This window comes from Phascolarctos cinereus, unplaced genomic scaffold, assembly GCF_003287225.1.
Source record: "Phascolarctos cinereus isolate Bilbo 61053 unplaced genomic scaffold, phaCin_HiC Scaffold_9;HRSCAF=440, whole genome shotgun sequence".
NCBI lineage: Eukaryota > Metazoa > Chordata > Mammalia > Diprotodontia > Phascolarctidae > Phascolarctos > Phascolarctos cinereus.
In genome coordinates, this window is record NW_027556402.1 from 23300501 (window position 1) to 23326193 (window position 25693).

Genomic DNA, 25693 nt, shown 5'->3' on the forward strand with positions numbered 1-25693 from the left:
AGATAGTGATGGTAATAGCTTTCATTTATGTAGAATTGTAAGGTTGGTGTCGTGCTTTACATATGCCATCTCATTGGATTCCCCTAACCGCCCTGTGAGGTGAGTGCGGTTACTTTCTCCATAGAGAAGATGAGGAACATGAGGATGTGAAGGGTGAAGGGACGTGCCCATAGTTAGTCAGTATTTCTTATGTGCCAAGAATTGGGCTAAGCTCCGGGCAAACGAAGGAAAGAACTGAGCTCACGAAGGAAGTTCAGGGCAGAAATTGTAGAGATTCATTGTCTGGGCGCCTTCCTTTCCCGAGCATTTCCTTGACAGTCTCTAGGTTTTGTCCATTAACGCTTCTGGATGTTTCTTGTGTTCTTGCGTCCTTTCTTTGCATTGCTCCTCTAGTTAAGTTAGACTCGCGTGAACTATCTAGTTTCCTTCATTCTGGTTTCTCCCTCCTCCATTCGGGTGAATCTTGCTAAAATTCTGCTTTCATCGTGTTACATGACTGCTCAGGAACTTCTAGGGGCCAACAGGATACATTTCGAACTCCTTGAGCTCTTTTCTAGGCCCTGGCACAACCTGGCAGTCCCAGTGTCTGAGTTTGGAGACGTATTCAAATTCAGCTCTTGCACTAACTAGCTGGGGGTTGTGCCATGATCCCCTTCGCTTCTCTGGGCTTCCTTTACCTTTTCTGTAGTTTTAGGACCCTAATATCTGCCCTGTACCTCAGGGATATTCTTAGAAGCTCTTAAACACAAAGGAAGTGCTTTGAAAGGGCACAAGAATTTGAAATAATTTAAATTTTTTAATTTAAATAATTTAGGTATTTAAATTTTAGCTGCTGTTAATATTATGTTTCAGGTGTATCTCTCTATTCTTCCTCTGCATAAAACCTGTATTCTAGCTTAACTGATATGCTTCTCCTTTCGTCCTTCACCTGTTATATTCTTCTATTTTCCATCAAAATCATACCAGTCTTTTTAAGGCCCAGCTCAAATCTACCTCCCCTGTGAAGATTTTCCAAAGCAAGCCAGGTGAAGAAATATTTTCTTCCTTTAAAGCTTTCTAGTATGCACTGTCTGTATTTCTTTTGCTACCTGTTTCGTGATTTATTTTGGCATGTGCCTATGTCCTTTGTACCCACTGAGTTTGTAAACTCATGAAGCATTGGGATTGATGCTGCCTTATAGCCATGGCACCTAGCACAGTCCTGTAGGACTGTGTGGATATGTGATTATTATTAATGCTTAAACAAAACTAAACGTCAATATGCATAAGCTTCTTGATGTGAAAAGATTGGGTTGCAATAATTTTGGAAACAAATCATGTATAAAGCTAGAATTATAAACATTTGTTTTGTATCTGCAAAAAAATTATAAGATTTTGTGATTTTTATCTTATGCAAGAGAACATTGTAATAGAGCTCCCTCTTGTGGTGTCTGTGGAGATTAAGGAAAGATTGAGAGATTGTCAGATATTTTGCTTTAGGCTGTAGGTAATAGTTGTTTCTGAAAAGTACAATGTAATTTGAATTTAGGAAATCAAATCATATTTTACATGCAGCTCAATAAAAGAATCTTTTGGTGAATCTTTTAATGTGTATTTTCTGTAAATCAAGGTTTGTTTAAATAAAGCCAGGCATACATGCTGCGTAAGACCTTGATTTTTTAAAAAAGAGGGCTATTAAAATGAAAAAACAAATATGTTTACATTCAAAAGCTTCTATCCTGTCTTATGCCATGTGCCTTACCATGTATTATTCCAACCACTCTGCAGTCCACTTCAGGAGCCTGAAAATAACAAAGCATGAAGGATAGTACTAAGGGGGTCTGTCAGAAGTCACACCGGTAATTTCTGTAAACTTTCTCATGTTGTTATGAGGAAGATCTAAAGCTAGAAGTAGAAATGCCTGTGTGGTTCAGTCTGAGGCAGTGTTGATATCTTCTGTTTCAGTCAGTCCAGGGCTAGGTCTTAACTCGCTGTTTAACTATTTGTCCCTCTAAGCTGTGGTCTTCAGGGCTGATTTCAGTACTGAGATTATGACCAACTCAGGATATACTCTCAGGTTTAGGTAACTAAAAAAGATAAAGATGAAAAGAGAGACAGAGTAGTAGTAATTGAGGGGATTGGGAAAGGATTAACATTACATTGGCACCTGCGCCTTGAAGGGAATTACCAATTTTGAGAGGCAAAGGTGGAAAGGGAGTATGTGTTCCATGCGCTGAGCACAGCCTGTGCAAAAGCCACCAAGGTAGGTGATGGGCCGTGGAGGTCACAGGACAGCCAGAAAGGCCAAGTTGTTTAGGAATAAAGAATGCATTAAGGGGAGCCATATGCAGTAATTCTGGAAAGGTACATGGAAGCCGCATCGTTGAGGTCTTTAAATGCCAGGCGGAAAAGTTTGTATTTTGATTCTGGAGACATTGAACACCATTAAGATTTTTGAACAGAGCAATTAAATGGTCAGACCTGTGTCTTTGGGATGCCAATTTTGCAGTAGCCGGGCGCGGAGACTGGAAGCTATCAAAATAGTCCATGTGAGAAGTGATAGGGACCTGAACCATGCCACAGATGGTGGTGTCTGTGGTTGGAGAGGGATGGAAAGCTGGCCATGGAAGTCCTACTGAAAAGAATTGACAGATTGATTTGACATTGGAGGCAAGAGTCAAGGATGAAGCCAGAGTTGTAGAGCTGGTGGCTAGAAGGAGCATAGATCCAAATGAAATGAGTGCGTCTTCCCCCTGTTGCTTCCTTGCCTAAAGTCATGCAGAGAGTGAGTACCAGAGCTGGGATTTGAATGCACGTCTGATTAGAACACATTTAATTCTCTTTCTACTGAGCTCTATGCCTCCCAGGAGTGGCTGACTTTTTCATTCTGCTGCTTTGAGTGATTTGAACTCTACCCATTGCCTACAGAGTTCTCTAGAAATGTTCTGATGAACTAAGAATTCCACAAAAAGTTACTGTTGAACAGAGATATTTATTAGATCATTCATTCTGGCTAGCTGCTGAAAAGATTTGTTCAAAAATATGTGTACTCTTGGGAATTTTCAGAACTCTACTGTCCATTTCAACAAGCATGGTAAAGTACATGTGGATCTTTACGTCCTATACATTCGGAGAAATTCTTTAGGGAATGGTTTCCTGTTTTCTCAATCTAAGCTTAGCTAATGTTTGCCCTTAAGCTGTACTTATCCAGTTGCTTCTCATTGATCTGGGGGTCAGGATACTAGCTGAAGCCCCAGTTCTGCAACTCAGTAGCCTTGTGACTGGATAATAGCTATTCTCTGTGCTTCATGTTTCTCTTTTGTAAAGTGGGGATAATATTTGCACACTCAGCAGAAAAAGGAAAATTTGGAGCATAATAGGGTTTAGAGAGGAAGATGATCTTTTTATTGGGTTTACCAAGTTTGAGTTGCTGACAGCATATCAAGGCAGGGATGGCCCTCAGACAGCTGGTGGTACAAATCTGGAGTTCAGGAGAAAAATTAGCACTGGGTGGATCTCTTGAGACATGTGTGTCTTGAAATAGTAATTGATTGAGAGGGTATCTTGTTGCATCAGCCAGGCTGGTTGATGTGAACACCTTTCATTGCTATCCCTAAGCGGTGGGTTGAAGTGGAATAAATGAATAGACGAATGAAAATCCATTTTTTAAAAGCCCATGCTGTTCGCCAAGTGCCGCATTGAGTGCCAGAGATACAAATAGAAAAAGCATGACTGTCCTTGCCCTCAAGGAACTCACTCTAATTCCAAGAAACAACAAATAAAAGAAAATTGAGGTATAGGGTGGGTAAAAATGCCCCGGAACCAAACGGCAGGGCAGATGGCAAGTGCCAGGATAACTTACTATGGTTTATTAGTAAGTCAGGCAACAGTATCAGGGATCTGCCAGGGGGGATGGTAATGCCTAGTCTAGTGTTCTGCCATCCCACCAGGAGTGGAGCTGGTGGCTCCCTTCTCTCTAAGATGTTGAAAGGTTTGGGGCTGCCTGGCTTGGGGAGAAAGGGCTAAAAGAAGCAGACAAGAGAGAAGGACATCTCTCGTGGTGGTGGCGGGGTCCTCTTCAGGAGGACAGGATAGAGGGAAGAAAGTCTGCCCTTTTGGCTTCCTCTTTTACCTATGGTCGTGACAGTTGGTCTAAAGAATGCAGATAACTTTAGTTTCCTTTTCTTTATTTTATATTCCTACTGATTGAAACCCTGAAACAAGTGATCCTCCAGTTAGGTGATCTTTGTGGTTGTCATCTGTGTCATTAGTGGAGAAATGTGTGAATAAGTAATGATTTCAGTAATATTCAGACACATTGTAATGTGTGAAATTAAATTTATCCTTCTCTTTTAGAATAACAGATACCATTGGACCAACAGAAACCTCAATTGCCCCGAGACAGAGACCAAAGGCTAATTCGAGCACTGCCGCTCCCAGCGTGCTGGCAATTCAGAGCGCAGCTACACCGGTGAAAGTACCTGCTCCTGGCGAAATTGGTAACCATAGGCTGAAAGGTATGTGGCTTTCCCCATGAGGTTGAACAAGCAACTTTACACCTACTTTAGTTAGGCTTCCGTAGAGATGGGTTATCAGATTTCATATTTTAAGCCAGATGTGAAGGCTTTTTTAAAAAATGGGTCCATTTAACCAATGTTAGCATAGTGACAAGGTCCAGAAATGGAGCTACCTGGCCTGAGGACCGGCTCCTTTCGCATCTCTGCCTTGGCCCCAGAGACATGGCAGAAGAGATCCCCTAGTGCCACAGGAATCATATTGGTTTCTGAGTGTTTTCAGTACTAAATTATTCCTTTTTAAAAGAACTTACCACACTTGTTCATAATCTATATGTTATTCCATTGCCAAAGTGGGTAGTGAATATTGTTTTATAGTCACTTCTGCTAAATAGCATAATGTAACTTATTTTTATTCTTACTAATTTAAGATATTAGCTCTAGTGCTACAGAATGACCTGAGAGTTAGGCTGTCACTGAAGTATCATTTTCCTCATTTGGTACAAATGGCGCCAAACGAGCATTAGCATCTTTCATATTTCCCTTGGCTGTGTTGCTACTCTGTCACCATCCCTTACTTCCTTCCCTGTGCTTCTGTAGCTGATGGAGGAAAGTGGTAAAGATATGAAAAAGGTGATATAGGTGTATATATCATACGGTAGCTACAGCTACTTTACTAAACGTATTTACTGGCATTTTGTAACTGAAATAACTTGTTGCCTTTTCAGAAACTATTTCTTACGCAGTTATTTGCTCCCATTAAAACTATTAAGTTATCATTATATGTACATTAATATTTTTATCTTTCAGGGAAGTAGGTAAAGGACAGCAGTTTAGAGGATCATGATTATTCTGTACCTAATAAGAGGAGATTTTAAAATATTATGTCCTTTGGGAGTCAGTTTTAAGTACTCCAGTAGCTTTATATTTATGAATTTTAAAGCCTGTCTTCCAAAGAGGGTAACTATGAGGCAGTAAAGTAGCAATCATCAGCTAGCTTTTTGTTTATTTGAAACTATACTTGAGTTTCTGTTTAGAAATATTTTTCTTAAATTAATCTCGAGTATGAATTAGTATTTTTTAGCGTAGTATTCTTTTGTTTTTTATAAACAGAAATTCCTGTTCTTTAATCTAATTTTTATTCTGTTACCAAGGCTACATAATGAATTTCACAACAAGCCTTTTAAAAAATACTTTTGGAGTTGGATTTTCTCTGTTTTTCTTTTTGTCTAAGAAAATGTTCCCTCCAACTTATTTTTAAAAAGGCCTTCAGAAAATATGTATTTGCTCTAGAATCTTTGCCATGTAAAATGTGTAAGTTTATATTTTAGAAATATGTTTTAGAAATGATGAGTTGGGGTTTGGGATGTTAGTCTTTGCCTTTGTCACTGAACCATAACAAGGACTATAGGAGAGTAAGATTGGGTCAGGAGGTCTGGAAACATCCTAAGCTCTGCCAGTAGCAGAGGCTATGTTCTTGAACAACCTCAGTGAGACTCTATCTTAGAAGACGCCGGGACCAAGGTTGCCAGCGTGTGTAAGGCTTTTCTTCTCTCCTCCCCTCTTCTTTTTTTCTTCCTTTCCTTTCCTGTCCTTTCCTTCATTGTTTGTTAGCTGGGGTTTGAGAAAATCCTCAAAAGACGCTTTTGTGACCCAAGCATTTGAGACTTCCTTATCTCCAGCCACCAAGAGGTTCTAACTAGGCATGTAGTTTGACATTGTGCAAGTGTGAAAATTGTTTTGAATACTTACTCAAGAAAACAGCGAGTTTGAAGACTTAGCAGAGTTGGTCTTATTTGTTGTGGAAGAAGTCACTAGCAGCAGCCACAATAAATGGGTGTGTACGGGAAGATAGGACAAGGACGAGAATTCCATCGAAGGAGGTGTGGAGGCAAGATTTAGGGAGGGTCTATGTACATTTGAAACAAGTTGACAAACGCCTTTGGAAATATATTTTAGGAACGTTGAAACTTGGAAACAGTCAAGAGATGGTGTTGACTCAGGGTCAGCAGCCTCCCCAGCAACATAGAGTACTCCAACAGTTACAGCAGGGTGATTGGAGATTGCAGCAGCTTCATCATGTACACCACCCTTACCATTACCAGCAGCAGCAGTTATTTCAGGATGCGTATGTGCAGCAGGTAATAGACTTCTTGTTGTAGGATTTTCACTTGTATTGTCAAATTGATTTATTTTGTTCAGAATAGTAGATGCCTGTCTAGTTGTTGGTCAGTATTTTGTACATTTAGTACCCAGGGGAGTTATTTTAAAAAGCAATCTGCATTTGATTTGCATTTCTTTGTATTTATTTTTAAAACTTCTGCTATCAGAACAGTGATGTTAGAACCTGCCTTTCTGGAGTGAGAGCCACATTAAACATTTCTCATACTCATAAGTCCTCTGGTTTTTATAAAAAAACCCTACTTCATCTTGTCGTAAGTAGAAATGTATCTTAGCAAACAGAAGATGTGCTTTCTTTGGAGAGAAGATTAACGTGGTACGTGCATGGAAGCACCTTCTCATCCTCTGCTTTATTTAGCAGAACACTCAACTTCCTAGTGAAAATAACATAGTATTTTGGTGGGGTTGTAATAATTCCTATCCAGAGCATCTGAGAGCTGATTGCATCTGTGAGGCTTTATGTATTAGTAAATCTTTTTCAAACTTCCACACCCTGCCCCCCAAAAAGTCTGACTTGTGCCCATATGAACTGGAAATGGGAAGAATAGCAAATGGCCCAGGGCACAGGCAGAACATGGTGTTGGGGGGTGCAGAAGGAAATGGGATGGTGCTAGGGCAGATGACTTTTCTCTGGTCATTTTACATTTGTGTGGGGGGGGGAAAGGAGGGAGGGATTTTTGATGGCTTCCTTTGGTTCAAAGCCTGACTCAGGTCAGTCTAGTGGTTCCAGATTGGAACAAAATGAGACATGTGTTGAACAGCTAACCTTCCCCCCCCCCCCAAAAAAAAAGGAAGTTTACTTAATAGAATAGAAAATATTCCAAAAAGTCAATGATTTGAGCTTTATTCCCCAAACTCTTTAAATCTCTAGGATGGTTTCATTGCATTACAAGGAAAATCTCACTTAGCCTGCATGAAAGGGTCATGACTAGATGTTGCTTTTATCATGTGCCTGGTGGCAAAGTCTGTAGTGCCTCTCCCCAGTTTAGGGCTGATAGAGGACAATCCTGACCTCAGAGATAAGAGAAACCTATTACACGCAGCATTGGAGGAAGAACATAGGAAGGCTAATTCAGAAAAAAAAAGAAAAACATCCAGTGGTGTAATATCCCCCTGAAGAGATAGCTGAGGAGAATGAGGGCAAGGAATCCCAGGCTATTTCTCTCCTCTTCAGAAGAACTGAACTCAGCTCCTAACAATCTGGTCCATGTTGGGTATGAGGGCTGGGAAGAGAGGGAGTTGGTGGGTAAGGGCAGTTCACAGTGAAAGCAGTGATGACAGTCAGGAACAGTGCCAGGAAGGGACCTTGGCACAGATGATGCCATTTCCAGTCCAGCCCTATTCCTTATCATAGTCCAAAGTCATAATGTAGTTAACATCTTAAATGCTCCTGCTTTAGGGGCTTGAGTTGATACCAAGGCTCTCCTTATAATCCACTACCCATTCAGTATTCCCTGGCCCAGCAGCCAGAATTTCCCTCTCCTTTGACCCCTACTAGGGGGTTGGTGGTGATATCAAGTCTTTTCCCCTTTAGAAGCTTCTGCTAGGGGATCTCTTCTGTGGGGACTAGGTAAAGATTCTCCCTCACTTTTATTCAGACTTAGGATTGTTATCAAGTAATGAAGGAATTCTCTTCCTACAAGGTAAAATATAATCCCTAATAGTGCTACAGAGATAGTTTCCCCTTCCATATGTCTTTGGAAAGCAAGGTGTGTTTCCCTCCCACACACTCAGATATCCCAAGAAGAAGAAGAATCCAAGGGGAAACCTTGCTGGTTTAGGAAGATCTGAACTGTATTAGGACCTGGACGCCCAGGCAACTTTTTGTAGGACAAGGAAGTTTTTAGGCCTTTATTTTTTTTTTTTAACCTTCTTTTAGATTCTGGATGTCTTAGACCATAGGACCCCTGAAGTTGATTTATCTTTGGTGCATAATTTCTGTTCTGGACAGGTTTGAGAGGTCATGAGGATTGGAGAAAATGTCTAGTCTGCTCCTGTGACTTGGACGTCCCTCCAGTAGCCTTAATCTTTATGTGTTCCCTCTAAGAATACCCTCAGTATGTCCTGGATGTCTCCTTTGTACATGGTTGTTTGCACGCTATCTCCCCCATTGGGCTGTGAGCTCCATGAGAGCAGGGGCTGTTTGGTTTTTTTGCCTTTCTTTGTCTCCCCCCCGCACTTGGCGTGTAGTGGGCACTTGTTTTTTGCCTGATACAGACTCGCTATCCCAAGTGCCAGGTGCTTCAGCCCTGAACCGTGCCTGGGATCCAGAGCCCTCCACGCACAGGGCAGAGGGGAATCACTTGTATTTCTTTTAGTGCTTGCTCTCCTCAGCAGACCAGCTGGGGAACGTTTGGCACATCTGTCCACGTCTTCGATTCGGGGGAGTTCCCCAAGTTCCTGAGGAAGTTCAGATGTTGCTGGTGCTTTGTACTCATGGGTCTCAACAGAGTCCCATAGTCTGGAAGAGGGAAGGCATTCGTCTTGTCTGGCCAGTACAAGGCAGGTCCAGCTGACACTTAAACTCCTTCACGGGAGAAGCATACCACCTGTTGAGACCACCTGTTCTGTGCTGGGCAGCTCTAACCGTGAGGAAGTATTTTCTGTCTTCCAGCCTAAATTTGCCCATTTGAAACTTCCCCCCTTTGCTCCTGGTTCTGGCCTCTGGGACCAAATGTAATAATTCCAATCTCCACTCCACATGAAACTTCTCTGCACATGTCTGTCCCCTGTGACGTGGGTGCAAGGCCATCCACTGTCCTTCTTGCTCTCCTCGCTCTCTAGCTTGTCAATGTCTGTCTCACACCATGGCTCCTACAGCTGGACACAGCACTCCAGATATGGTCTGATAAAGATAGAGAATGGAGAGACTGTCACTTGTGTGCTCCCACAACCCAAGATTGCACGGCTAGCATATCCTACTACTGACACATGTTGAGCTTATGGTCCTTCCATTACTATCCCCAGATCCATGTCAGACCTCTTCTCTGTCCAAGCCTCCTCCATTGTGTACTTGGGAAATTGCTTTTTTTTTTTTTGTACCGAACTGCAGAACTTCACCTTTATGCCTAGTGAAATTCATCTTCTTCAGTGTAGCCTGTTGTTCTAACCTGTCAGTGTCCTTTTGGATCCCACCCCCATCTCTCGTGTAAACTGCCATTCACAACTTTGTGTCGTCTTCATATTTGATGGACAGAGCATCTATTTCTCTATCCAGCTCATTGTTAAAAGTGCTCAGCAGGACAGTTTCCTCATCTAAGGAAATAACAATAGCTCCCACATTACCGGGTCATCGAAGGCCAACTGAGAACATATGTAATGTGCTCTGCAGTCTTTCAAGCTCTACGTAAATGCTCGCTCTTACCACTTTGTTTCTGTATTCTCAGCTCTCAGTCCAGTGCCTGGCAAGGTGCTTAATGTTTGTTGATGGATTGATTTGGGAATGTTGAGTAGCTGCCTGTTTTTGCTTATGTTTTCACCCTGGTGTCAGCAGGCAGTGCAGCAGCAGCAGATAGTCCAGCAACAGTTTTTAATGCATTCGATGTATCAGCCGCAATCTTCAGCATCCCAGTACCCTGCAGTGGTGAGTGAGTGTTGTGTGCTTTCTAGAAATTCTTTTTAAACATGATAGATTGTAATTATGTATGCTTTTTGAAAGGTATAAATCAAGATCTTAGAATTCACCATAGTTTTTTTTAGTATCTTCCAACTTTTTTTTTCCTTAATGGTATTTTTTCCAATTATAGGTAAAGATAGTTTTCAGCATTCATTTTTGTAAAATTTTGAGTTCTACATTTTTCTTTCCCTCCTTTCTTCCCTCCCCAAGATAGCAAGTGATCTGATATAGGTTACACATGTACAATCATGTTACACAGATGTCCACATTAGTTATGTTGTGAAAGAAGAATCAGAACAAAAGGGAAATGCCATGAGAAAGAAAAACCAAAAAACAAGAAAAAAGTGAAAACAATCTGCTTTGCTCTGCGTTCAGACTCTGTATTTCTTTCTCTGGATGTTCACCCTAGTTTTTTATAACAAATTCAGGATAGTTATTTGGCAAGGATGCTTTTCCCAAAACAAAGACAGTTAAAAAAAGGCATTTCCTTAAATGTGATTTAATTATCTGAACTTGACACATGAATTTGAATATGAGGTAACCAGTAAGCCATGTGTAATTGCACTTTTCTTACGGCAGAGGACCACACTTATAGCATCTTTGATGTTGGCATGCTGTTTTGATGAACTCCTGCAATCTTTAGGAACAAAGACAAAGAAAAGTGTCTTTGTTTCAGAGCACAATTTGATATTTTACAACTCCTACATGAGATGGGCATTCCCTTTTTGTTACTGTTTGGCTCAGTTGTGTTGAGTGGCCCAAGCATTCCGTTGACGGCACAACCTTCACCAAATACAGCTTCTTAGGGTCCTGATCTCCTGGGTTAGTTAGGGTGGTCACAAGTCAATGGCCTGAGTGCTGGTGTGTTTGTGACGGCACGTCCTTCTTTCAGATGCAACAGTATCAGCAGACTTTGTTCCAGCAGCAGATGCTTGCGCAGCAGCAGCAGCAGCAGCAGCCTTCCCCAGAGTATCTCCCCTCTCCTCAAGAGTTCTCCTCAGCCTTAGCTTCCTGCCCTTCGTCTCTTCCTTCCCAGGTTGGAGCCATAATAGACTCTTCTTACAGTGCCAATAGGCAAGTATTTTCCTAATAGTAAGTTTATTTGGAGGTAACCTTACAACATTGCTCCTACTGAGTGATACAAGGCAGTTTCTGAAACGTGCTTGTCTCCTAGGACATTTCCCTTTCCCTTTCTGCCTTTCTTAAGTCTGCTACGAGTGGCCCTTGTAAACAGGGCTTAACTGTCCCTGCCACCAGCTTGGCATTCAAGACTTACCAAAGTGACTCTTGTACAATGCAGACCACCGAATTCCAAAAAGAAAATAGAACACCAGCAAAAAGCTACCACCTTAAGAAAAAAAACCGCAACAGCAAAACTTACACTAGTTAAAAGCATGCTTGTTTTCCATCCTGAATTATAGGTTATCTGTTTAATTCCACCTTGTTTATTCCTTAACCTAATTTTTCAAGGTACATTTGTTTTGAATTCTTACCTTAGTGTTGTTGTTTATGTTTACCCATGCTGATTTGGTATTGGGTATTAAACTTACGTAGGCTTTTGCTGCTGTCATCCAATTCTTTGCTCTTAAGCTTTTCTCAAAAGTTGCTGTCTCCAGACCTTATTTGCACACGAGCATATGTTTATTCACATGTTTTCCACTGTTGAAAAAAATCCATACGATTGTTGTTGGTGCCTAGAAATTTTAGGTTAATGGCTAGGGGGAGGAAAGGCTGGTATAGTGCATTGCTATCAATTCAGTTTAGCAAACAGTTACTGTAAGCCTCCTGTGCACAAAGCCGTCCCTTTTGTCCTGTGGAGGTCGTGGGGGTACAGTGACACAGAAAAGCTGCCCTTACCCTTGCCCTCAAGGAGTTTCCATTCTGTGGCGGAGGTAGACTATAGGAAGATGGCACACGAAGTGGCTGGAGGAATGAGAGGGGGCTGCTGGCTCACTGAGGTCCCGGAATCTGGCTCTGAATCCTGCCCACTGTGTTTACCAGCAGGGCGTCAGTGCTTATGGCCATGTGACTCTCACTCATACTCCCAGAAAGATCAGTGAGCTCAGCTGAATTGGTCAGTCAATAGGAAGTGCAAACTGAGAGTAAAGTGGTCCTTGGGTCAGTTTGAGGCGATCAAGACAGGTGATACTGCACAGAAACATCTTATCATTGCCTGAAATAATTAGCCACATCTCTGGACCTTGATGTACAACACTGAATCCAGTCCAGAACTTAGTGACGGGAGAGTTCTAGCTAAGCCCTGGAGGGAGAAGCGCTCCCCCTGTCTTCCCTCTTCCATCTCCCCTCTCCCCTTTCCTGCCTCTCCCCCCATCCCCTTTCCTTCTCCTTTTGTTCCCCACCCCTCTCACAAAGAGCTTGGTATAGAAATGTAGGTTTTTCTTTATAAACGTTACCTCATTTTATCTTTATGACAGCCCTGGGAGATAGGTACTGTTATTATCTCCATTTATGAGGAAACTGAACCAGGTAGAGGTTGAGTGACTTGTCCAGGGTCACGGAGCTGGTGAATGTCTACAGTAGGATTTGAACTCGGGTCTTCTTAACTCCAGGTCCAGTGCTGTATCCACTGAACCACTTACCTGACATAATTATGATTGAAGAGCCCAATGTGCTCGTATTTATGTCAGTTATTTCTGTTAATATGTACTACCAGTAGTAGTATGAAAATAGTTTTGACTGCGCAGGCACTTTGAGGACCTGGTATAGAGTCATATTGTTAGCAGTCCTTTTGACTTTGTACACATGTATAACTAAGGATTCTTGCATGTAGGGCAAAATTGTTTCAGGGTTGAGGGAGGAAGCAGAGACCCCCAGCCTTTGATCCTGGACAGCCCCCCTAGTATGAGTCTCCCAGGCCAGGTCTCATCTGCAGTCTGGCCCAGCTGGACCCAGGGAGAAAGAGTGGCAGCAATGGGGCCTTCCCAGGGCTGGGTCAAAGGGGCAGGCCCGGAAGAGCACGTCCTCCACCTCCCTAGCGCACTGACATCTGAGGAGGAGGGAGATATCTTCCCTCTGAAATGGACACTCGGGTCCTCCCTGTGGCCCCACACTGTTCAGCCTAAATTCTGGAGGGGGCTGGGCATTCTCCACTCCCCCACCATGTATTTGTGCCCTGAGGGAAAGCTGTAGTGGTCCTGTGTCACACTGGCTCTGGCGATGGGCTGCCAATTTAAGATTGAAGACCGTTTTAAACTTTAGCATTTAAGTGATAGGAGGATGCATATTGCGGCTTTTAATTTTGCCTTCCTCTTGCCTGATTGACTCTGTAGGTCAGTTCCTGATGCAGAAGCAGCTGCTACTTTCCCAAATCAAAACCTCAATAACCCCCCTGACATGTCGGGCTGGAATCCGTTTGGAGAGGACAATTTCTCTAAGCTAACGGAGGAGGAGCTCTTGGACAGAGAGTTTGACCTTCTGAGATCAAGTAAGGGATGCTTGAAGGCTTATTTGGCTTCTCAGTAAAGGAGCCTCTGGTTGGGCCCCGTGGCTGGGCGTGTGGGCAGTTCTTTTGGAGCGTTTGAGGGCAGCCTTGGGGGCCACCTTCTCTCCCATGTGTGGTGTCCAAGCACCGAGCCTTTGGTATCAATCTCAGATAGCAGAAAGTTGCCTTGCTCTCTTAACTCTGAAACACTGCACATCAGTTGTTAAAATGAGGCTCTCAGTATGGAAACAATGTTCAGATATAACTAACAGGACACAAATTAGTTGCTTGCTTTATTAGTCATTTACAGCTCTCTTTTATTGTACATCTGAATAGGAGCTTCTGTGGGGGAGCAGGAGGGGAGGTTCTGAAATGCCCTTTGAAAATGCCTGAAAGAAAAATGGTCTACTACATTATGTTAATGTTTTGTAATGTCATTTTGATGAGTGGCTACTTGTTCTGACATGGCAATAGTTAAATAAACTCCTTTCTTCTTCAAGTCAGACATCTCAATGGTTTTACTTACAGTTATTTCCATATTTCTAAATCCTGATGCATTATTTTAGGTTTTACCCACATATATGTGTCTTTGTATATGTGTATACACTCATAATCTTATAGGTAAGGTTTTTTTTGCGGGGGAGCGTGGGGTAGGACATGGGTGGAAGGAGAATATTTGGCTCCTTTTTTAAAAGCTGAGACTGAATAGATGGCAAAGAAGGAGACAGTCCTCTTCGGCGATTTAATTTTGTTGATATCTTAGGACAGATAGACATCTTCCTCCCGACAAGAATAAGATCACATTCCCTAGTTTTTAGTTATTTCTCTTTGGCCCTTTGTCTCACAGCATAATTCTAAGTTAAGCTCTTTGCTATGCTACATTAGGTAGCTGCACCAAAAATGGCTAGACCCAGTGATTGTCTCAGACCGAACAGTTTGGGATGAAAATTTTTGTTGAATCATACTTTCTGTTTACTTGGTTAAAAACAGTGAAATTAACCGTAAAATGCAATTGAGAAAATGATACTATTCAGCAAAACACAGATTTCTAAGCTACCATGGCAAGATCAGCACCATGCAACATTTTTAATTCTTATGTAAAAAAAAAAGTGGCGTGTTAAACACTTTTAAAATGTATACAGCTCCACACCAAGTGAAGATTCTTTAAAGCAGGGCTGGTAAACTACAGCCTTAGGGCCTTTGAGCTAAAATGTCACTTACATTTTTAAATCAAGTAAAACTTTCTTCAGTTATGTGAAGACCCTTCTTAGCTCTCTGGCTTTACAGAAACAGTGCCGTCCGTACTTTCCCAGCACCTGTTTTAAAGGAAGCAAACGCTCACTGTTGGGGATACTTAAGTCGCTATACTGAAATTCAGGGTCTAAAAGAAAAAATTAAAGGCCGAATTAGAATCCTCATTTCTGGCGTTTTGGTGATCGTTTTCAACATTGTAGTGCTGTATTTTGCTGGGTTTTGGCACTTTAGCAGTCAGTCTGTCTTGGAACATTTCTATTGACAGTGTAGATTGGCTTATGCGTGCTAGTCTTTGTCACCACATCACAGCTTTGCTTCTTCCAGACCACTGGGAAATTGTATACACTCAGTTGGTTCTCTCATTTGTTACAAGCAAATATGGCATTTCTGCGTCAGCTAGGTGCTGGGCCTGGAGTCAGGAAGACCTGAGTTCAAATATGCCCTCAGACATTGAATAATTGTGTGACACTGGACAAGTCACTTAACTCTGCCTCCGTTTCTGCATCTGTAAGAGGAACTGGAGAAGGAAATAGACTCCAGTATCTCTGCCAAGAAGTCCCCAGATGGGGTCATGAAGGGACATGATTGAAGTGAGTGGACAGCAGCAACATCAAGACAGTTATGTCTACAACATTGGTTTGTAGTGTAAAATCCAACCGAAATGTTTACCAGAGAGCCAGAATTCAGCCATATGGTGAATCGTTATTGTAAGGACCAGATAACGAATCATTCATAATTAATACTTCATTAACAAAGGTAACCAAGTTCCAAGTAATAGTATCTGCAGGTCAGATTTCTTTTATCCTCTCTTACGCTCAGAACATGTATCCGAATAAGAAAGTAAACAGAAAAGAATTCGGAGCCTGTCCCACGCAGGTGAAGTAAAACATTCACATTTTATTCTGTGAGAGAAGACCTCAGGCTTTGAATAGAGTTTATTAATTGATAGTTAAGACTTAAAAATTAATTAAGACTTAAAAATCTGAGACACTTGCAACAGAGATCACAGGTTATGGCATTGGGGGAGATTATAGTAGTCTATGGAATGATGACTGAGTCATGGAGAAAAATTTATATTTGGCATATTTTGGTATGGCCTGCTAGAGAAGAAAAACATCTGATCTATTAAAATTAGGTATTTCAATTTGAAATGGTTGTTAACTGCAAAACTTTTTTTAAAATGAGATAATCATCATAGAGCCTAGTTATTCTGTGCGTTATTTTCCTTTGAGGGATTCTAGATGTTTAAAAATGTAGGAATCACCTAATTATTAGCCTGACCCTATATGTAAATTTTAAGTCATGATAGGAGCAGTAACATTGCCATATAATCTTTTTACCTTACAAATACCACATTACCTGGAAAAAATAGTATATATACTATGTTTCCAAAGCGTGGAAAAAAATTTCTAAATTAATAGTGGTGATCTAACATATCAGAATACAGCTAATCTTACTGATGCATCAGGATAACCCTTGATTGTGTGGTTTAACATTCTTGTACTAAGTTGGATTTGTCATTGCTTTTTGTTTCTAGCTTAATTTAAAATTTATCTAATTATAGGATATACAACATTTGATCTATGCTTACTTGAGTTCAAAATAATTGAATTTATCTCACCAGTATAATTTTTTTTAAATTAGAGCCTGTGTTTTTCATTTCATTTTATTCAAGGACTTAGATTAAGTGAATTTATAGAAACCTAAAGATAAATAACAACTACATTGTCTCTCAAAGGAGCTAGATAGATGCTTTGGGAACAATCTTTTTTGAACTTAAAACTTATGTGAGTAGCTGCAAATATTACTAGGAAACAATAGAGTGTCTTTTCACTTGTTTGTAGAGAATTTAGATTTTGATGTTGAAATCTATGTAATCAAACACACTGTGTAAATAATAAATTTGGTTAATCAAAAGTGCATGTACGTGACTTTTTTTTTTTAAAGGCAATTGGGGTTAAGTGACTTGCCCAGAGTCACACAGCTAGTAAGTGTCAAGTGTTTGGTCTGAGGCCGGATTTGAACTCAGGTCCTCTCCTGACTTCAGGGCCAGTGGTCTATCCACTGCGCCACCTAGCTGCCCCTAGTACATGACATTTTAAAAAATAAACAGTTGAATTACATAATTGCATTTTCTATAGAGATAATGAATGGAATATGTATGAGTACATGTTTATCTGTAATTGGCTATTTTTGAAAAGATTTTCAGTTGTGAAAGTTTTACGTTATGACTGGCTTCTGTCACTGATGTACAGTAGGATAGAACTATGCTAAAAATTTTAAATGTCAGTTATTAACTAAAACTTTTTATCCTTCCCATGTTAAAACTTGCTTATTCTTTAATTTAAAAAATATTTGTGAAGTTGAAAGCAAAAATGTAAAAGGGCTGAGAAATAACAGATTATATTTATAGTTACACACTGATTTTAATGTTTAGGTCATATATACAAACTTTTGAACTTGGCTTTTTAATACTATCTTAGTTACCTAGGCAGACATTATGGAGCATGTCGATCTTAATATTTGTAAAGTTATACTTGTATTTTTACATAGTCTGTTACAAAAATTAAAAATCTTGAAAAGAAGGTGTTGTTTTTGTTCACCAACACAAACTCTTCAGTAAATGATTTCTTTGGTTAAGGAAAGTAACGAGGTCTCTGATTCTGGCATTTTAAAAATGATAGTTAGAGGGTTTCCCTGGTATTGGAGAAATTAATATATGAAACTAGAACTGTGTAAACAGATAAATGGATAGAGAAATTGGAGTTGGTGTTTTGTAATACAAGTATGTTACCTTAATATTTAATTGAAGTTTCCTTTATATTTAAAAATAATAAAACTCTGCGAGTGCTTTTAAGTTTGTTTTTAGGACATTAATTAAAGATATGAAGAGAGGTATGTGATGGCAGGGGCAGAATAGTTAAATCATTAGGAGCTCACATCAGTAAGATACCGAGACTAAAGCATCTCAGGCATTAGGTTACTGAGAATGTGATTTAATTAACAAAATTTAACCTTTGTATGTCTTAGGAAATGTTATTGTTTGAGGTTACGTGGTTTGTGTGTGTAGGTGGTAAGCCATTTGTTGTATTGTGAAATACCATCTTGCTGTGCTACCATTACTCTTTCATGCCACTAGAGGAAAAAGAACATAAGTACTATTTAAAATGAACTTGTTTCTTCCTAAGCAGCTGTAGCCTTCAGCCCTGAAAATAGGTCCCAACAAGAGGACTGACTCTACTTCTTTTTTTTTTTTCTTTTTGGTGAGGCAATTGGGGTTAAGTGACTTGCCCAGGGTCACACAGCTAGTAAGTGTCAAGTGTCTGATGCCGGATTTGAACTCAGGTCCTCCTGGCTCCAAGGCCAGAGCTCTATCCACCCCTGACTAATTCTAACCATGAAGTCACAGGCCAGTTTTTGAAGACTTCACAAGCCTTGCTCCCCGCTCCGGAGCTGATGAGGACAGTAGGAGGGCAGCCTGAAGAGAGCAGGCTAGCTGGGCCCAGGACCAGGGCAAGAGCCTCCTCTCAGTGTCCTCTGCTGCTCCTGGACATTCACAAGCTCCTAGGCCTGCAACCAGCTGAGGACAGTGTGACGGAAGAAGGTTTTCAGATTAGGAAATATTTGTAGCAACTTTCAGATTTATGTGTTGGATTGTGCTATCATGACCTCATATAAAATTAGGCGCAAAATGAAAATTTCCCTTTCAGGAATTCAAGGCCTGATCGGTAACTTGATGTAATCAAAAAAGCAGTGAACTTGGAATCCTAAGACTGGGATTGAAGCCTGTCACCACTTAGTGGTCATGTTACCTTGGGCAAGTCAATTAACCTGAGCCTGTTTTCTTTTCTGTAAAATGAGTACACTATTACCTGCCTCAAAAAGTTGTGAAAATCATTTGAAGTGTAGTGTGTTTGTAGATCTGAAAAAGCTATATCGTTGTAAACTTTTGGTAAGGCTTTAATGAGTGGAGACTTGGTAACCTTGCCTGGACAGCTGTGGTCTCATTTTGTGCCAAAGTTGTTCCTTTGACATATTCTCAACTCCTCTGTTTCCACTTGGGTCTGTGGTGACAGTTTCTGCCCGCTCCTGAAATGCCAGTGGATTCTAACCAGACAAAAATGAGAGTTTGATCATCAAAAATGTGGGGAATGGTTTTCTACTTCCTAATAATTATTGCTAGCACTGGAAGGTTCGTGGAAGCCTTTACAGTTATTATCTTATTGAGTCCTCACAAAATCTTTGTAAAACAGGGGCTGTTGTTATCCCTGTTTCACGGATGAGGAAACTGCACTTGAGAAAGATTAAGTGGCTAGGCCAGCATCACCTGGGCTTTAAGTATATGGGGCAGGATTCAAACACTGGTCTTCTGTTTCACTTAGCTGCCTCGGAATAGAGATGATAGACGATTAATTTGATTATTTGTGTTTTTTTCATTATTTGTTTATTATTATTATTTTGGAGCCAGGCCCTAATTTGTATGGTTGAGGGAATTCCCTCTACCAATGCAGAATACCTACTTTTTTGGATAGCCTTAGAGCTGAGTTCCTTAATCTGTAAGTCCATTAAATTTTTTAAAATCTTTTGGTGACTATTTCAACAAATGGCTTCCTTTGTAATCTTATGTATTTTATGCATTAAAAATCATTATTCTGAGAAGGGGTCCTTAGGCTTCACCAGACTGCTGCCAAAGGGGTTTCATGATACACACAGAAAGGCTAAGAACCTTCGAGTTCCCTGGATCACTGGAGTGACCTGTTCAGGGTCACACAGCCAAGTGTGTGACAGGCAGGATTTGAACCCAATCTTCTTGTCTCCAAGGCTGTCTCCACATAAACTACATCTCTTGTAAATTAAAGATTATGCTTAAATAATGTTAAATAAAATGCAAAAATTAAATCCTTATTTTTCACAGTAGAGCAAGCATTTGTCACATTTATACTGAGCTAAGTTACAGCTTATTCTCAGATCTTAGTTTACATATTCTGTTAACAACTGAAAAAAAGTACTCACTTTTTATTATATTCTCTAGCATCGGATAACAAAAATGACGTACTTCGTAGACCTGGTCAAGTTTTTTTTTTTCCCCCTTCTCTGATGGGCGTAAGAAAAAATGGTATCACTACTGTTTTCTAGCACAATAGTTCTCATATATTTTTGGTCTCAGGACCCCTTTGCACGCTTAAAAATTATCAAGGACCCCGAGAGCTTTTGTTTATGTGAGTTTTCTCTATCAATATTGTCTAGTATTTATTAGAAATTAAAACTGGTAAATTAAAAATTTTTATTAGCTTGTTAATCTTATTACATGTTAACATAAATGCTTTTTAATGAAAAATCAGCATTTTCCAAAACAAAAATAATTAATTAGAAAAATGGCATTATTTTACACTTTTGTTTTTAAAACTTTCTCACGCTTAGTAGAGTGCAGCTTGATTCTCATATCTGCAGCAGCATTCAGTGTATTTTAATATATTTGGGTTGAAGCATAGGAAGAAAATCTAGCCCCACACAGGCATTTAGTTGGAAAAAGTGAGAAGTATTTCAATAAGCAAATAACGTCTTCATGTTATTATGAAAATAGTTTTGAACTCACAGATCCCCTGAAAGTACCTTGGGGGACACCCCCCCCCCCCGGATTTGACAGCCGCGGTTAGAGATCTGCTGCTTTCGTGTATTGAGTGTACCTCAGTAGAAATACACAGGGGGCAATTTTGGAAATAAATTAACCCAGATAATTTGTGCAGCCCAGAAATGGATACTGCAAAGTTAGCCGTAAACTTTTAACAGGTTTTTACAGCATGATTCCACAGGGACATTTAAAAGCCTTTCAGGATTTTGCAGGTTGCCAAAAAATGTTCCTTATTTCTTCAGTTTCTTACTTAAAACCTTGACCTTCGCTGGTGAGTCCACGCCTCTGTGGATCTAGAGTAGCTTAGAAGACCCTGCTGGAAGCGCACAGCTGCCTTTCTGTGGGAAGTACAGAGTAGAACCTGTAACATGGAGGTGAACAGAAGCTGTGGTGCCTAGCATCTCTGTCTTGTTCAGAATACTCAGGAAGAGGGAAGAATGAGCAGCCAGCCGCTCCAGTAGAAGAGATATGGAAGCAAGGCAGCATCAGCGCCAAGCGCCCACTGTGTGTAGATCGCTTTACTGGGGGCCACAGACGAGAAGGGCATGATGAAGGGTAGTGAATCATGATGCATGCCCATTAGGGCACACCCTGCTTGTCCTGAAAGAACCTGGAGTAGAATTGGGGGCAGCAAAACAGGTCTTAGTGAAATGAATGACATGTCCAGTCACTAGGTGCAAAATAATTTAACTCAGGAGCCATTTATGTTCGAATCAGAAGGCAGGGCCTACCTGCTTCATAGACTCTTACACCATGTGATTTTTATTTATGTGATGCAGGGAGGAAGTTTTAATTTGATGTGTTATTTACCAGTTTGTGTAATAATGAACTGCCATAATGGGGTCCAGTGTGTTAGGAGTTAAAGAAACGTACTGAGAGACTTTGAATAAATAAGGTCATGAAACTGTCTAGACAGACTTCTTCTGAGACAACAAGCTGTTTTGTTTGTTAAATACATCTAGCATGCAGTGAAATAGACTCAGCATCGTCCCCCAGATATCCTAAGTGTGAAGAAATTAAAACATAGAATGTAAGCCCCCTGAGGGCTAGGGCCCATTAGTTTTTGTGTCTTCATTCCCAGTGCCCGGCACATGGTAGGGTAGGCCCTTAATAAATACTTGCCGATTGATTGCATTTACTTAGCACTTATTTGAGAAAAGGACCGCCATTTTTGTTTTTATTTTATTTTATTTTTTATTCTGTTTCATTTTATTTTTACAGACAGGTTCGAGGAGAGAACATCCTCAGATAAGAATGTAGACCCACTTTGCGCTTCACAGAACCACCCTCCAGAAGATCCTTTTGGTTCTGTACCTTTCATTTCTCACCCAGGCAAGTTACAGTTGTAACCACATCACTGCCATTTTTAAAAACAAGTAAATTCATTTCACTAAAGCAGTTTCAAACTGAATCGAGTATGTGATTCCTGAAAGTAGATTGGAAACTGTTTTTTCAACTTGACATTTTCATCCTTTTCATTTTAACATAGCATAGAGTACCATGGAGGTACCAACATATTCAGTTGTGCCTTTGCCAGGATATGAAATGCTAATTTACTTAACAGGGCCTGTACTCTTTCATTCATCCTTATTATTGAATCACGCTGAAAATGAAAAGTACATGTCTGGGAAAGCCCTGTTTTTGTTTTTAGATAGATCAAACGAGCCAGAAGGGATTCTAACCTTGTGTCACCATGCTGAAGTCCATTCCCTGGGTTGAACATAAGAGGAGCCAGCCCCGGTTCCTTTCTTGCAGTCTTTTTAATCTGTTTCAAGTGATAGAAACATTCAATTTTCACTCATCTTTTATTTTTAGTTTGCTCACACTCATTTTTAAAAGTTACCCTCTTGTATGTTAAATGTCATTTGCAGTTTCAGTGTTTTTTCTTTGTACATCAGTATATTCCAAAAATTACAGCTCCCTTCTCTCTTCCACAGACATAAAAGGTGTTATCTAAATATTTGTTGAATTAATAAATTATCCAGTAAGCAATTTTGGTGGCATAGATGATAGAATCTCATCACCTGACAGCAATAAATTGTTTCTTAATATTATCAATAAAACAAGATTGAAACTAGTTGAGGAAAATCCTCTGATTGCAAGAAACAATGCTATAAAATATGGTCATGTTTTTGCATAATGTATCCAAATGAGCACATTCAGATTTCTCATTGTCTTGGGTTTCTTAAAGGGATGGGGACTGGACTTGGTATTTCAGTGCTTACGGGGAACTCCTAGGTGAGAAAAAGCCCTTCACCATTTCAGGTCTGCCCCTTCTCTGAAGTGTCTGGAGCACTAGGAGGCTGTGATTTGCCCAGGGTTATATGTCCAGAATGTCAGCAGCAGGAGTTGAACACAGGTCTCCTGGTTGTGAGACTGGCTCTTTTATCTACATGTTTAAATCTGCATGTCATATATGTACTTGGGGAGAGTGAGGAGTATTGTTACTTTTGTTACTCTTAAGAGTCCTTGGGGCCATGTATCATAGAAAATGATAGTCACCCTAATATTTATCCCTTTCAGGGAATTCTTGAAAACATTGTTCTCTTTTTCCCTTTCCTCAAAGTCAGCTTTTGGTATTGATGATAAAATTGGTGTCAGAATATTAACAGGGGAAAAAAATTACACTGTTAATTTACATCTTCATGAACACTGTTGTTTGGGGAGCAAGGGGCAGCACAAAATGGGTATAGGAGAGAGAGAGAGAGCGAGCGAGCACATTATTTTTAATTCAGAATCGGAGGCGTAAGCTCGCAAGACCGTAACCGTGCAGCTCAAGTGCTGGTTACTCACAGTGACAGTAGGAGGGCTTAGCCTTTTTCCCCTATGCTTCACATGAGCTGCTCCAGCCTCCATGAATCTGCAGGCATCCCAAAGAGCAGGTTCTGGAGGCTTGGCCTTCTCTCTGAGACTACCCCTAATTTATCCTGGCTGTGTCTTTTTTATACATAGTTGTTTACATGTTGTCTTCCAGGCAAGGTGGGTTCTTTTGGCACCCCCCCCCCCTTTATTTTTTGGATCTCCAGTGCTTACTTAAGACGGTGCTTGGCACATAGGCATGTAACAAAGGCTAGTTGACTGATTCTTTTTTTTTTTTTAGGCAGTTGGAGTTAAGTCACACAGCTAGTAAGTGTCATGTGTCTGAGGTTGGCTTTGAATTCACGTCCTCCTGACTTCAGGGCTGGTGCTCTATTCGCTGCGCCACCTAGCTGCCCCTAGTTGACTGATTCTTCAGAGAAATAGAAAAAGAGATCTTAAGAGAAATAAAGCTAGTTTTAGGGATCTGAAGAACCAAAGCCTTTTTCTCAGAGTATAGGGCCTTTGGAAAAATAGTTTATTTAACTTGGACTTGTTAAAAATTAGAATCTTAAATAATTTTAAAATGTGCAAATGTAGAGCAAAAACCAATTATCTCTTAAAGGATGGAAATCTGATTAAAAGGGAAGTCATCTGAGTAGTGTGTGTTGCAGTAGAATCTTAACAGGAATATTTCTTTGGCCTTCCGGAAATATATGTGTTTGAAATTTTGTGGTAGCTTTCCACCAAGTTATCTGTTTCTAGGAGGACTTAACGTAGGCTGCACCGCTTCTCCGTGGTGGTCTCTTACTTGCCAGGTCTGACGTCTTTCAGAGTCCTCTTCAGACTGTCTTCCTGGGGCTGCTCACTTCACTCTTCCCCAGCTTCTCCTAGTAGCCAGGATTCTGTGAAGTCGTCTCTTTTGCAGTTTTTATGATTCAGTAAAATCGCCTTACATACATTCTTGTACCGTGTCTTCCATGTTCAGCTGTTTGCCGTTGACGGATGGTTCTTTTCCCTTTTCCTTTTCCTCTCCCTTTCAACCGCAGAAGCTTTGTTTTGCCTGCAGCTCTTATTCCCTTCACTGCATGCTCCCTCTTAACCTTCCTTCCCCCTGTTCCTCCCCACCCCTCACTTCTCCATCCCCATTTGTTTCCCTTTTGGGTTTGACATATTTCTAAATTGTGGGTTCAGCCCTCTTTTGTTCCTTTCAGATGAGGGAGGTTCATCCTATACCTGCTCCCCCTCTCACTCTGTGTTTGTATACAAGCACCTCAATTATGATGAGAAATGCCGATAACCATCGCCTCCTTCCTCTTTACTATACTAGTGTATTCCTTTTAGCCTCCCTTCTCCTTTTCTTCTTCAAACCCTCAGGACAAGTTTAATCCTCTCCCAGGACCTTTCCATTCATTCATTCATTCATTCATTCATTCATTCATTCATTTATTTTTGGCTAGGCAGTGGGGTTAAGTGACTTGCCCAGAGTCACACAGCTAGTAAGTGTCAAGTGTCGGAGTCCAGATTTGAATTCAGGTCCTCTGGGGCCTGTGCTCTATCCACTGCGCTGCTTAGCTGCCCCTCCTGGGACCTTTTTAAAAGGAAAAACAAAACAACTCTCGCAATAAATGCTTTCTGAAGACATTTAAGATTTTAAAGGGACATGTATGTCTTTTCCCCCATTAGAATGTTAGCATCACATCTTCATACAGCTTCTTCCAATTTTTCAAATACCTTGACCTTCCTAGGTTTCTTTTGTATTTGCATTTCAGAATTTTTACTCGGCTCTGGTCTTTTTATCAGAAATCCTAGAAAGTTCTCTATTTCATTAAAGGTTCATTCTCTCTCCACCCACAAGTGGGATGACATTCAGCTTTGTAAGTTTGCTGCTCTTTTCTGATGACTTCCCAGTTTCTTCCACAATTTAAATTTTTTTTTGATGCAAGATCATTTCTTCTAGGTGTTCCTGTAGAAAATCCGCTTTTTTCCTTTGAGTCTCTGCTTGTAATTGTCAGGGAGTTTATATAATCCTTTTGGGGAGATTTGCATTAATCTTTGATACTGGTCCTTGCTAGTTGATGAGTTTTGACTTTGTGTCTAGGCCAGGTTCTGCACCCTGCTGGGATTTTGGGTGAGATGGCTGGCTGTGCTTGGTTTATGCCTCTACCTCCACCTTAGACCTCCCTAGATCTTTTACATTCAGAGTGGTGGACTTGTAGGGCCGTTTCTGGTATCTGAGAATAGATTATTGGGCATCTCAGGTCAATCAGCAAGCCTGT

The 25693-nt window shown here is 40.6% G+C and overlaps 1 protein-coding gene across 1 annotated transcript in view; it reads left to right on the plus strand.

Annotated features, from left to right (window-relative positions):
• The window catches only part of BMP2K (BMP2 inducible kinase), a 108097-nt gene that overhangs the window by 68099 nt on the left and 14305 nt on the right, over positions 1-25693 (plus strand). The window contains 6 exon segments of the mRNA XM_020988363.2: positions 4336-4496; positions 6453-6634; positions 10165-10257; positions 11183-11364; positions 13581-13735; positions 21840-21950. Of these exon segments, the coding sequence (XP_020844022.2) occupies positions 4336-4496; positions 6453-6634; positions 10165-10257; positions 11183-11364; positions 13581-13735; positions 21840-21950 (884 nt within the window).